Here is a 14104-nt window from a genome sequence, read left to right as displayed (position 1 = left end):
ACAGCAACAGTTTGAAGACTTATTCAACCTTGAGTTTTCCACGTCTCTTTCATAATCTGTTTACCTCTTTGTTTTTTTTTTGCTTTGAATACGTGTAGTAGGTTGTGTTTTCAGTATAACAAATATTAATTGCTACTTCAAACCAACCTTTAAAGCAACAAAATGCAAAAGCTGTGCAGGGGTCTGAATACCAAGTACACTGAGTGCTAAACTGGAAGAGCTCAAAGATGTATTGTGGTTCCATAGTTCAAGTTCATTGTCATTACACTCATATACATGGTATAACGAAATGCTATTTAGCTAGCTCTCAGACATAAGTAGTACAAAGAGAAAAAAAACAACAACAAAAACAACAATACAATTGTGTAGCAAAAGAAAGACAGAGACAACAGGCAGTGTGCAAAAAACAACAACAGGCAATGTGCAAAACAACAAAAAGGTAACAGGTAATGTGCCTGTTAAAACAACATCAGATGTGCAAAAATATGCATCAACAGAATAAAATAAAGGGATAGAAATTATGGGGAGGGAGCTTTTGACATGTAAGGTAGAGGTAGATTTCAATGTGTGTTTGGGTTTTTGGTAAGAAAGAAAGGAAGAAGGCACTGTGAGGTTCAGATCATAGGTGAGAGGTGAGGTGAGAGTGAGAGTGAGAGAGGCTGGGAGTTTAACAGTTTGATAGTGTGGGGGTAAAAACTGTCTCCGAGTCTGGTAGTCCGGGCCCGAATGCTCCAGTACCGTTTTCCAGATGGTAGCAGATCATACAGTCTGTAGCTGGGGTGTGTGGGGTCTTTGATTATGCTTAGAGCTTTCCTCAAGCACCGTCTGTCATAAATGTCCTGGATTTGGGAGGGGAGGGGATTTGGGAGGGTAACCCCAGTGATGGACTGGGCAGTTTTCACCACCCGCTGTAGGGCTTTGCGGTCAGCAGCACTGCAGTTGCCATACCACACTGTGATGCAGCCTGCCAGTGTGCATCTGTAAAAGTTAGTGAGGATCTGGGGACATATCTTAGCCTTCTTCAACCATCTTAGAAAGTACAGGTGCTGTTGCGCTTTCTTGATCAGACAGGTGGCGTTGAGAGACCATGTGAGGTCCTCGGTGATATGAACACCAAGGAATTTAAAGTTACTGACCCTTTCCACTTCAGTCCCGTTGATGTGGATAGGGGCATGTCCGGTTTGCAGTTTCCTGAAATCAACTATCAGCTCCTTGGTTTTGCCGACGTTGAGGGTGAGGTTGTTGTCATCACACCATGTTGTTAGGAGATTGACCCCCTCCCTGTAGGCCCTCTCATCATTGTCTGTGATCAGACTTACAACTGTGGTGTCATCAGCAAACTTGATGATGGCGTTGGTGTTGTTTGGCCAGTCGTGGGTATAGAGGGAGTAGAGCAATGGACTAAGCACACACCCCTGGGGGACCCCGGTGTTCAGAGTTAGTGTGCCAGTGATGTGGTTTCCAAGCCTGACAGCCTGAGGTCTGCCTGTCAGAAAGTCCCGAATCCAGTTGCAGAGGGTGGTGTTGAGACCCAGTGCACTGAGTTTCTTGACTAGTTTCTCTGGGATGATAGTGTTAAAAGCTGAGATGAAGTTGATGAATAGTAGTCTTGTGTATGTGTTCTTTCTGTCCAGATGGGATAGGGCCGTGTGTGTGGCAATGGTTCATGTTCATGTGGTACAATGTTCATGCTCATGTGTACTATGTACAATGGTTCATGCTCATGTGGTACAATGTTCATGCTCATGTGTACAATGTACAATGGTTCATGCTCATGTGGTACAATGTATTGATGAAGCCATCTCAGCCATAAAGCCCTTGGGTTAAAATGATCAAAATCTCAGTCTAAAGTACAGAATTTAACATTTTTTAAATGTTGTATTTTTATTCATATAAAGCAAGGATTCTTTCAAAACTATTACTTCTGCTCATATCATAGTGGGCCTTTTTCTGATTAAAACATGGAGCACAGCTCATGCTTCAGAAAATATGTATAAGCATTGCATGCACATACTGTATGCCAGAAGCATACAGAATGGGCCATACGCGATAGAGTACGACAGTCTGCCAGCCTACAGACTTTATTGAGATGGAGTTTTACTTTGATTAAATCACATGATTTGTTATTAAGTCAGCTTACTCGTGTGCATTGTCTACAAATAAAGACAAAGAATAACACGCACATAAAGCCGTGAGAAAAGCCACGGTTTTCAGTAAGGACTGATAATGAGTAACTGTTGGCTGTAAGCAGGGATGAAGGAGGCCTGACTAAGAGACAATACATAAATGAACATAACCACAGAATGCAATCTTTACAAACTTCGCATGGATGCTGTTAAAGTTTATGCCCCCAATAGTGGCCACACCACCTTTTTTCAGGTGTGTTCTTACTAATATTCCTTCCTGGTCCTCAATTCTTCTCATCAGTGCAGTGGACTTTATTATTAAACCTATCAATTGTGATCATCTTTACCAGATTAGTCTACACTATATTCCAACCTCCTCAAGACAATGAATCTATTTTTTTAACTGAATCGGGCATTGTGAATTATACTCCTACTCAAACGGATTACACATTTTTCTCTTCTTACATACTGTAAATCTTTCTCTGGAATTTATTTTAACTTCAAAATCATTAGCTGAACACATTTTCGAAGATAAAACTGGAACTTTATGTCTCTGATCATACCCTGTATCTTTACTTTTAGATATAAATGGCAATACAGTATGTAAAACACAATGTAGATGATTTTTTACTGTAACAACTCTCTTGCCTACGATAAAGAATTTACAGTATGATACAATTTAATAAAGAAACGCAGTGTTTCTTTAAACAAACACTCCGTCATCCTCAAGCCTTTGGGAATCTTTTAAAGTATACATAAGAGAATTTATTATTTCATAAATGTCTTATAAGAAGGATAAATGCCAAGACTGATGAGCTATTAAAACAGGTTAAATAAGAGACGTTTTAAAAATCCCAAACCTGGAAATTAGAGAACTTAAGTCAAATTTAATTTGAAAACCCTTGTTAGATAAAGAAAGTCTTAAAATACACAGACTGAAAAGACTATGCTATGAAAAGGGTGATAAATCTGGAAAACTATCTTATAACAAATAAATATTTCAGTGACGGTAATAATAAGGTGGGACTTTCACCTTTAATCCAAAACATGTTAATGAGTCTCTCCCCATGAATGTGAAGCACTTTGTCATTAAAATGTGATTAAAACTAACCCTATTCATACAAACAAAAGCAATTCATGTTGAAGACTCCAATTTTGGATCAAGAAAATCATACAGTATCTGCTACTGCTCCCCCTCCCTTCTGGAAAAACCCCAGGAGACGATGGGCTCACAGATGAAATCTACCCCTTCAATACAACCTGAGTTACACCTTTACTCCAAGGCGTTTATCATGAAACTTTGGAGAAAAAATGCTGCCAACTTCTCTGAGACATGCTTTAGTAACTCTCCTACTCCTAACCTGATAAAGGTCCTTAGATATATGTAACACTAACATTGTAAAAACACTGCAAAATACTTGAAACAGTTTACAAGAAGTTATCCACAACCTGTTCCGATGATCAAAAGGGCTTCATGGACTTCAATGAATGTAGATATTCTGACAATGTTAAACAATTACCACATCTTACTGTCCTCCCAAGATACTCTTCAGCTAGCAACAGTATGCCCTTCCTCTCTACGCTCCAAGTGTTCAACACAATAGAATGGCCTTTCCTTTTTTATTCACTACATGGGCATTGGTAAAACACTTCTTAACAGGATTAAAATATTGCACCATTCACTCAGAGCTTCTTTCTCTACTGAACTACATCACAATCATCGTTATAATTAAAAGGTAGAGGACAAGTGTGTCTTTTCTCCCCACTTCGATTTAATCTCAGGCTGGAACCTTTAACTGAAAGGATTAGAACTAGAGACCCCAGGAGTCGGTCATAATGGTAATTATAAAATAATGTCATATGTAGATGACATTTTACTGACATTAGCAAATCCCAAATCCTCAGTGCCCTAACTCTTTCATATTATTGACATTTATTGTACATTTTCAAATTACTGTATTAATTAACATAAATCAGCAGCTATACCTCAAATTAAAACTGTTTTCCTTCTGAATATACAAATTTCCCACTTTCAGTGGCCTTAAACGGAATTCCATATTGTTGAGTAATCATTCCACAATTTGCTAAAAATAACCCCCTTGCCTTTTAATCCCCTTCTACAGAATATCAAAGATACATTGGAACTGTGCATATTAATGGTATAGTGGAACCTATCAAAATGAGCATTTTGCCACGCCTCCACACTCCCCACATTAATTTACTTAAGCTTTGTAGATTCTTCAACTCGTCTGGGAAGGTAAGAAGCTTAGATTTAGCATCACTACACTTCGCCTCAGTGATGAAGGTTCACCTAACACTGTGTTGAACAAATTAGTCTTGATAAGTCCTCCATCGTTCCAGCCAACCACGTCTACCATCATGTTTCCCAGAATGTTTGCTAACCGTCCACTGGATGGGGTAACATCCAGGGAGAGGGGCGGTTCAGAAAACCCAGTACATCTCCCGAATGGCACCAGAGCTCTATACACTGTGCAGCCAGACCCGTGAGACTGGGCGTGATCCTGGACCCTGGACCGAGGCGTCAGGTGAGAGGCGACTATGCGCCCTCGGGTGCGAGTTATACTGTACTCTCTACCGCTTGTGACCATGGTGCCAGTGAGGGGGGTGGCAGAGGCCCGGAGACCTGCTGGAAACGCAATCAAATTTCTAGTAAAAGAACAGAGGTCCTTTACTAGAAATACAGAAGAGGCGATCACCAATAGAGGTAGGAGATGAAAGAGAGAAGTTGTCTGTAAAATACAATCCTGATTTTTAACTTAAAAAACAAAACTCACAAAAGGCAGAGAAAAGTGAAATACTGTTAAGCATTGGAGTCGACCGAGCTAGAAAAAAAAACACACAATGATGACACCCCATGTTCACAGCAACCAATTCCATTTGGAAGTCAACTGCATTATATTTTGGCTATCTAGTTTTTTGAAAACACATAAAGCCAAGACAACCGTCACTGTTAATAGCTCACACATATTCATCCCAGACGTTTACACCAGCATACAAAGCTAAAAGCCATCTGGAGGGAAAGCTGTGACTGCAATGAGCAGTTCATGCTAGGCTGCTCAAACTGCAGAGACTGCTTGCAAATTATCAAGAAAATAAATTCCATTAGGGTTTTCTAAACAGCTCTCAAAATTGTTAAATGGGTTTGAAAATGTACATCTCACTTTAGTGAAGTTTGGTAAGTGGTCTGAATAATATTATATCCTTTTTCTAGTGCTGGCCAGTTCATAAGGATGTGGGCCACAGAGGTGGTGGTCTGCCTTCAGAAACGCCCATTGGCACAAACACGTGAAGAAAGATACTGGATACAGAACTCATTTCATTTTTATACCACTTTGTTTTCTGTAGACTTATACCCCATGTGTGAACCAATTTTTACACCAACACATTTTTCACATATGAAATGCAGTACACTGTAAAATGCAAAATGTCAAACTGGAGCTTCAACTGCTCCAGTGCCAGAAATGTTTGTTTGTTTTTTTCAACTGCAGTAAACGTTGAGTAAAAGACTCAACTCTTGGCATTTGTACCACTAAAAAAAGAGGAGTCCATAATTTTATAAACTTTAGATTATTAAGATATATTTAGTATTGTACTAGAAATCATTACATACAGTACTACAGTAGAGGAACAAGTAATAGGTTTATTCCACGCTGAAAAGAGAAGAAAGAAAACACAATGCTGGTTTAGTGAGAGAAGGGGGCAAGTGGCCCAGGGAGGAAGAAAAAGGTATGACTACACTGAGGCGAAGTGTAGTGATGCTAAATCTAAGCTTCTTACCTTCCCAGACGAGTTGAAGAATCTACAAAACTTAAGTAAATTAATGTGGGGAGTGTGGAGGTGAGGCAAAATGCTCATTTTGATAGGTTCCACCCTACCATTAATATATAAAACTGCACAGTATATAAAACGCTCACTAAACCAGCATTGTGTTTTCTTTCTTCTCTTTTCAGCAGGGAATAAGCCTGTTACTTGTTCCTTTGCAGCCCACGCATGCCGACACAGCTCCCCACCTGAACTACAGTATATGCTTAATGTACACTGTGCATTTTACACTTGGCCACAGATCAACAATAGAAGATTCAGCATTAAACAGAATAGACACTGTATGATACCTTGCAGAAGTAAACTCCTAAACCGTTTTTAAACTTAATATTTTTGCCGCCTGTTAACAGTATCATTTAAAAGCCTCGTCACAGACTCCATGTGGGACTTGACGGCAAGGAGGACCTGTTCACAGTCTGCCTCAACTAGCTGCTCAGGACGGAGGGGCAGCCTGATCTAGGTAGTGGCTGCCTGCCCTTCACTTACTCATGTTCATTAAGGGTCTTGGACATGTTTTAATACCCTTCTGCTGATCTGTGCTTTTATACAACTTTATCCCTCTGTTGTTTTAAAAGCTCCCGTTTGCTTTAAATTCACTGAGAGAGAGAGAGATTTTTCTGAAATTGTGGTCCTCATAAAATGAAATTTATGTACCCAAATTAATTTAGGTTAGCCTCAGCAAAGCATTTGAATATTTAGTCAGCAATGCATTTTCCATTTCTTTCACAAAAGGCCATGACTACAAGTTGTAAAGTACAGTAAAATAAAAAAGGTGAAAACTGTGCAAGGTTCTGAATACTGACAGGCACTGTGTATACAGCCCATATTATCATCCGTGTGTCTGCTCTTTGATGTAATGAATCTCCCAAGTGCATCAGGGGCAAAACTAGCCTGGAGACAAAAAACTATATTAGCCTTTTGCTGAAAACGGCTCAAGGGACAACCAGCTCAAACACTCAAATATCAGTACAGACCTTTCCCGAGTTTCATACCTGTTAGCACCAACAAGAATCAAGCAGACCTAAGCAATTTGTGGCTGCAGGAATGAGCCTTCTTACAGTTCTCTCAAAACCCAGTCCATTGACAAAAAAGGCATGCATTTACTTTTGAAGTTGTGTCCAAATCACCTTACGTAATGTGGAAAGCCAAAATGCATCCAAAACTCAATTCTGAGTCCAATGCAACAGCATTCACATTTAAAAGAAACTAATAACTTCAAGCTTCATTTTTAGGCTTCCAATTAGTGATTGGCTACAGCAATTTAGTCCTGTATCTACCAAGACAAGAGCCCGACCCCTTTCAAAATCGCATGAAGCACTCCACCGATCAATCTGAAACTTGGCAGATTTCATCCGCTCATAAACTCTTCTTGGACTTCAGCCATTCTCTAATGCTCCTTTTTTAACTCTGACTGGTTTAGTAATAGGGGAATTTGCACCTGCAGCACAATATTTGTACCATCACACTCTAGTTTACACTGCATGCAAGAAAGACCATTCAGTGACAGTACTGTCCATACAAAAACCATCGAGCTCTGAAAAAGCCGTCATGCCTCCTCCCAAGCACTGCTGATGGGGATTACCTGATCTATTAAATGGTACTAATTCACAGAGTGGTAGCAGATCTTCTCTTGGTATTTGAAGATGCATCATGAAGAGACAAGGTAATTAAGCACAAAAGTAAAATAAAGAACTATACCAAATAAGTCTGCTAACACAGTTCTTTCTTTTCAGTAATAGTTTCTTCCAAACACTTCATGCTTTGACTGGATAACAAAAACAGGTACAAGACACACCATTCAAACCAAGCCTTTTACTTCAACAGAAGTCAACTTCATTTCAAGGTGCAGGTTAACTACATACAATGGGAATTTCAGACACGGGGTCAAATTCACAGGGGTCTCAGCTGCAACTGTGGCAGTTAATAAGATGGGTTACAAAGGTCCTTAGAAATATAGACCCAAATCCATCTTAGGTTTCTTCCTACTCTTAGACAGTGATGTCCTTCTGCAAATTTAAAATTATAGAAAATAGTAGTAACAGAAAACACCATTCTGTGACCTTTGTTAAATAAAAACATTATACTCCAGATGTTTACATATGTACAGTATACACACAGTAATATACTGTACAATTGTGAAGCTCTCATTCATACTAGGCAGGATTCTACTTAGTTACTATAAATAACCAAATTGCTGAAAGATGGATGGAAGTCATCTCTTTAGATTAAAACACCCAAGTACTAAAACACAGACAACAGATATCCATTGCCACCCAGAAAATTAATAAAAAGGGGAGCGAGAGAAATCAATTGCCGTTTTGGCTTCATACAGAAAGGATTTCCCCAGAGAAGATCTGTCAAATAAAAAGCTCTTGCAGATTAAAGTAATTAATTACAAATCAAAAAGGATGACCACAGTACTAGTTCAGCACTACAGTCTAGTCGAAGACTATAAGGCCGGTAAAGTACTGAGATAATCTGGGTTTACATTTAGATCACAGCAATTTTTCCTCTTAGTTCACTACTTGCAATAAGCATGCATGTTCCACGGACATCTTAAAACTCAGAAATGGCAACATCTTAAGAACTGAGTTAATGTCCTCAGAAGACCTGTAGTGTGTTAAAGTGACTATCACAATGGACAATCTCACCTAGACAAGTCTTCAGTCAATTAGTGCCTTACATGATGTGGGTACACTTGCCTGCGAAGTACAGCCCCTTGCACACACACAGCAGGGAAGTGAGAAATCCTCCTGGAGAGAAGCCAACAGGAGGGAATGCCGCACCTGCAGACCAGACTGATACAACCCCTCAACAAGCTCATCAAACTCCAGATGTCTAAATCCTGCATGTACAGTTGCTAAAAATCCCAAAACCCTCCACACAAAAAAGGTCTTAAAAAATGAATGCAGAATACAGGTGCTTTTGAACACTGGAAACCAGTCAGTGCTGCTTTAGGAAAAAAAGGGATAGATCAGGAAAAAAGGTTACATTTACTGTATGAAATGGAGCCATCCATTGAAATGGGCATGGATATCAAATAAACCATTTTAGACTGAAGAGGGCCGACATTTTACCAAACGAACAAGCTATTCTACTGGTAAGACACTTCACACTGAAATGGATTTGTCAGCTCATGGCAGACAGCGACTACCAGTCCTCAAAGGACACAGAAATCTCCATGTCAAACACTGCAACATTCAGACATGACTTAACTGACTGTAATCACAGGAATGCTTTTTAACATTAATTTAGTACCTTTGTCTAGGTTAATTAATATTTTTAAATCTAAAGTCTTAACCCCAATGGCTGTTTTCAGAGCCCAACACTGGCTTACAGTCTTGAGACTGACACATGAAACAACATTAGGGAGTCTGAAATTAGCATTCAACGCAGTCCGCAAAACCACTGGTACAGAATCTACTGGCCAGCAACAGCAGTACTTTAAAAACTGAAGTGTAGGAAAACCTCTGCAGCTTTAAATCAATTGAAATAATTTCAAACACATGCTTTGCAATGCAGGACCTTACTCTAGACAGAATACCAGTCTATCACACGCACATAGCTGGACAATTCAGATACCAAGATACCAGGGAAAATCTATAGCAAAAATCCATACAACTACAGGATGAACATACTGTATACTCTCCACACAGAACCTGCCCCACTCTGGAACTATATTCAATTCAATATGCTTTATTCATCCCCAGGGGAGAAAGTTAAGCTGGAGTAAACTGTTCCCTCTGCTTTCGGAGGTACTGTACATAGTGCTGCTACCATGTCACCCTGCTGCATCTTGCATAAACACAAACTGTACTATCATACTGAAGAAAAGAGACCGGGGTCAATGGAATTTCAGAGATGATTAAATAATTACCACATAGAGTCATTTTCACATCTCCATTCCAAGAGAACATTATTTATTACTCCAAAAGCAGTTAAAATCCTTCTCCATAAGACATGCATTGCTTTATTAATGTGGACTTGTTTTGATAGTAGCATCTGATAAATAGAAGCTGTCCCTCTTCTGTACTTCAAAAGCTGAGAAGATATTTAATCGGGGGTGGACCGGTGGCTCTGTCTAAGGATCTGTGCCTGTGGCAGGAAGGTTGTCAGTTCAAATCCCACAGCCAGCAGAGAAATCCTTCTCTGTTGGGATCCTTAGCAAGGCCCTTAACCCCAGCTGCTACAGGGGCACCGTATAAATGGCTGACCCTGCACTCTCCCTGTGTGTCTCATGTTGAGCAAGCATGGGTTTGCAAAAAACATGAATTTCTAATGCAAGAAACTGCATATGGCTAATAAAGTGATCTTATCTTAATGAGTATGTCCGAGATCTGTGTATGACGACTGGAGCATTGAGCTTGAATGCGATTTACAATGGAGCTGTAATGGTAAGATACCCACTGTATTTAATAAACTAATAATAAATTTTATATTGGGCACTTAAATGCTAATTCCTGTAGTTATTAATCTGCAAATATGTGAGTGCATTAATGCATTTTGTGTATAGCCTCTACCACTTTGCAACCGTATTCTAAGATTTACAGACGTCAAAGTGAATTTATTCCATTTACTCCATTCCAGATGACCAATATTAAACCTACACTTTCTTGGGAAATGTGTTTGTTAAGGGCTACTGGGCAGCTAATCCCAGACCTACAATCAGGCGCAGTTATAGGAATACCTACTGTATGACAACTGGATGCACGTGGTCACCAGTCCTTGTTCTTTGTCTTTGGACCCTTAACTAACCACCCTCTTGCTCCCACTGCCCCTGCTGGAATTCGATCCCACTCCCTGGACAGTGGGAAACGCCTCCAAGCCAAAACGTCAAGCCTGGCCAGGCCTCTGGCCAGCAGCTCTACATGGCCTAGAGTTCATGAGAGGGCAAATTCACTTTTGTAACTGACTCAGTGCATCAGCCCAGTAACAAACGCTTTACAAAACGGCTAATAGTACGCCCAGTTGATACAGAATTAATGCCACAATGTACAGTAACAACACGCCCTAAACTAAGGAGAGAGAAAAAAAAATATTGTCCAAAAACACACAACAATCCAAAAGAAATTAAGCTACTGTACGCCCCTCAGACTTCATTCTTAGATTTTTTTTAATAAAAAGCAGAACCCCAATGTGACTCAAGATGTTTCAAATTATCTCAAAACGTAGTCTCGGCCTATGAAGCCTATTACTGCTTGCCATTAGGAAATAGTAATTTAACTAATGAGATATTTTACATGGGCTTGATAAAGAATCGGCGGGAAATTGCAGCTTCTCTTAACTCCATGCAAAATAACCATGAACAAACAAAATACTACCTGACACGTCTGTCTTCCAGTCTTCTAAGTCTTGCATCTCGTTTTAAAACTCGGAGAATTGCAAATTCCTCCTCGGCAGACAAGAAACTTAGGTCCACGTTTTTTAAAGGATCCCCTTCCGCTTTCATTTTTTCCAAGAGAGGTTTCTTAGTAGACAAAAGCAGTTAAAACGGCTACAGGAATGTTCCCCAGAACTTTGTGTCGTCTTCTTTTTAAAGTCTCTGGAACAGGAAACACCTAGGAAGGACAAAGATAGACAATGAGACCTGGATTTTCTTGCTGCAAATGTTCGCTTTAATTTTTAAAATGAAATGGAGAAATTGTGCGAATAACAAATGACCAAATAATCATCGAGATTTGCAGATTAAAATGCCTTACATTAATAACTAAATTAAAACCTACTGTAGTGAACTAGTATTGTTGATATATTTTGTGTACCTGAAGCTAGGTTTTGAAATTAAGCTGCGAATGGTCAAGTAACACGGGTGCTATCCTCTTGATTAACTACAAGGTCATATGCTGGTATCCCAACTTTTAAGTTCCATCGTCTAAATGGAATCACTTATTAGTGGCATGAACTTGAAATTAAGTTTTCAGACAAATAATCACGTAGCAGCTATAAACTGTACTGCTGTATCTTGTACTTTATTTTAAAGAGTGTTTGTAGTCGACTCCATACTGTGTCAAATTCACATTTAGCTGTTTCATCCAAGCCTCTGTTTCTGAAGACGCTCAGCATCTTTTAACGACAATAATTGAGTTGTTAATATATTTTTCAGAAAGGGCCCATTGGTTCGCAAGCGGAGGTGTAGGAGTCCAGAACCTACAAAACATATTTCTCATTGAACTGGAGCGATACTAACGTTTAAAAGAGCACAGCCAGCGGTACAGAAACAAAAGACTAGGTCACTCTGTTTTCACGGAAGACTGCGGAGGTCTCCAATAAATCGCACAGTAAACATGTCCATATACTGTATATATTTTTTGACACAGTAAAATCGAGAAATAGTTTAGAGCAACTCGTCGTTTCGTTATTTTACGAAAACGTGCCGTGTAATCATTTGTCGCACACCTGTAACCAATTCAGAAGCAACACTGCTCCACACACATTCTTTTTGTTTTTAATTCAGTTCGGCAAAACGGACTCAATTTATTGCATTATTTCCGTTAAAATAATGTCATTATTTTCCCTCCAGATATGGACCGTACATACTGTAAATATTCCCTTATATAGAACTGGGGTCTCCAACTCTGGTCCAGGAGAGCCATAATCATACCGCTACAGTAGTGTATATAGATTAAACCATTAAATTAGAACCTTTAAATCAATTTCAAAAGACTTGGTGCAATTTGTCCATGGTCACTAAAGCAGGTGCTGTGTTCATTTAAAGTAATTTAGATATAATTTAGAACAAAAACACGAATACCTTTACGTTTTCTTAATTGATCTTAATCATCAAATGGCAAGTGATTCAGAGTGACTTAAAAGACTAACTTGACAGGGTCTCCAATGATACATACTGTCTATCCTCACACAAACATGTACAAACGTACACTTTTACACTGCCTTACACTCAGAATTATTACTTCTTTTTAATTTTTCATGAAACTGAACCAGCACCTGCATGGATAGCTTTAGTACCAATAACATCTTGTGTTGAGTTACATGATCAAGATCTCTTGATAATTCTGTTTTTCTTGTAATATTAATTTGGCATCTTAAAACATTTAACAGTCTTACGCAAATTATCAATTTACCTTCCTCCTTTTACTATTTTTAAACTGGTTGCATGTGCAGCAGATTAAAGTCATTAAGAGGGTTAGACGATCTATATGTGTTATCTAGGATAAAAGAATAAAAAAAGTTAAAATGAGCCTGTTCATGTTCGGACAGTAGGTGTAGCACCTGTTGGTCTACCAATGGGTTGTCAGGTAGGAAATGTCTATACATGAAACAGGACAGGGATGAAACCATTTCAGTCAGCTCAGGGCTCTGGCAAGCTCTAGTGCTTTCATGTTTTGTACATTCTGTATTATTTAAAATATCAGCCTAAGGAGCAGGCTATTAGTGAAAAGGTATTGATTTTAAAAGTCAGGCTTTATTATTGTGAGTTATTATTTCTCAGAAGGTTTTATCATTTGAAGTTTACCATTGAAGTTTTGATGTTTTTACAGCACTATACTTTTTCTTAACTGACAAGGATTTTATCAGTTAACATTAAATTATTTTGTATGTGTTATTCTAATCAGTTAAGAACAGTGATAATACTTTGCCATTTTAATCAGTAAAGATACAGTATTCATAGCAAATATTCCATGTGTAGTGATTCCTTTTTGAAAGTAATTATATTTATACAGTCATCTTTAGAAGAACTTATCTTGAGTTAAAAACGTTCACCATGAGAGGCTAACACCAAAGTTGTTCAAATGTGCTATGTATGGCATATATATTCCATTTTGTTTTATTTTAAATAAAATATTAAACACTGTTAAATTTGTGATAACCCCTTAAACGCAGACAATGAATGTAAAAGCTTTAGACCCATGGAAAACTAAAAAAACGACGCCTTTAGAATTCTGCAATCAATGATTTTACTGTGTTGTACCTTACAAAGGCAGTATAAAATGATATCATCAGCAGAAAAAGATAAGATATTTTCAAACACGAAGAAAATAAATTGACAGAGAATTATGCCCCAGGGGACTCCTTTTTATTACACACAGATCTACTTTGACTTTTTCAATTATCACCTTATGCGTTCAATATCAAAAGCAATTTGACTATCAATCAATGCCAAGACGCAGCTAAAATTC

At 38.6% G+C, this 14104-nt stretch overlaps 1 protein-coding gene across 2 annotated transcripts in view; it reads right to left on the bottom strand.

Annotated features, from left to right (window-relative positions):
- The window catches only part of LOC102682150 (synaptotagmin-like protein 2), a 156602-nt gene that overhangs the window by 103165 nt on the left and 39333 nt on the right, over positions 1 to 14104 (bottom strand). For both annotated transcript variants that reach the window (XM_015359851.2, XM_015359859.2), the window contains exon 2: positions 11291 to 11527. In XM_015359851.2, coding sequence (XP_015215337.2) covers positions 11291 to 11418 — 128 coding nt within the window. In that variant the 5' untranslated portion in view covers positions 11419 to 11527. The remainder of the gene's footprint in view (positions 1 to 11290; positions 11528 to 14104) is intronic.

This window comes from Lepisosteus oculatus, chromosome 2, assembly GCF_040954835.1.
Source record: "Lepisosteus oculatus isolate fLepOcu1 chromosome 2, fLepOcu1.hap2, whole genome shotgun sequence".
In the NCBI taxonomy this organism is placed as follows: Eukaryota; Metazoa; Chordata; class Actinopteri; order Semionotiformes; family Lepisosteidae; genus Lepisosteus; species Lepisosteus oculatus.
This window is presented reverse-complemented; position numbering and strand designations above follow the sequence as displayed.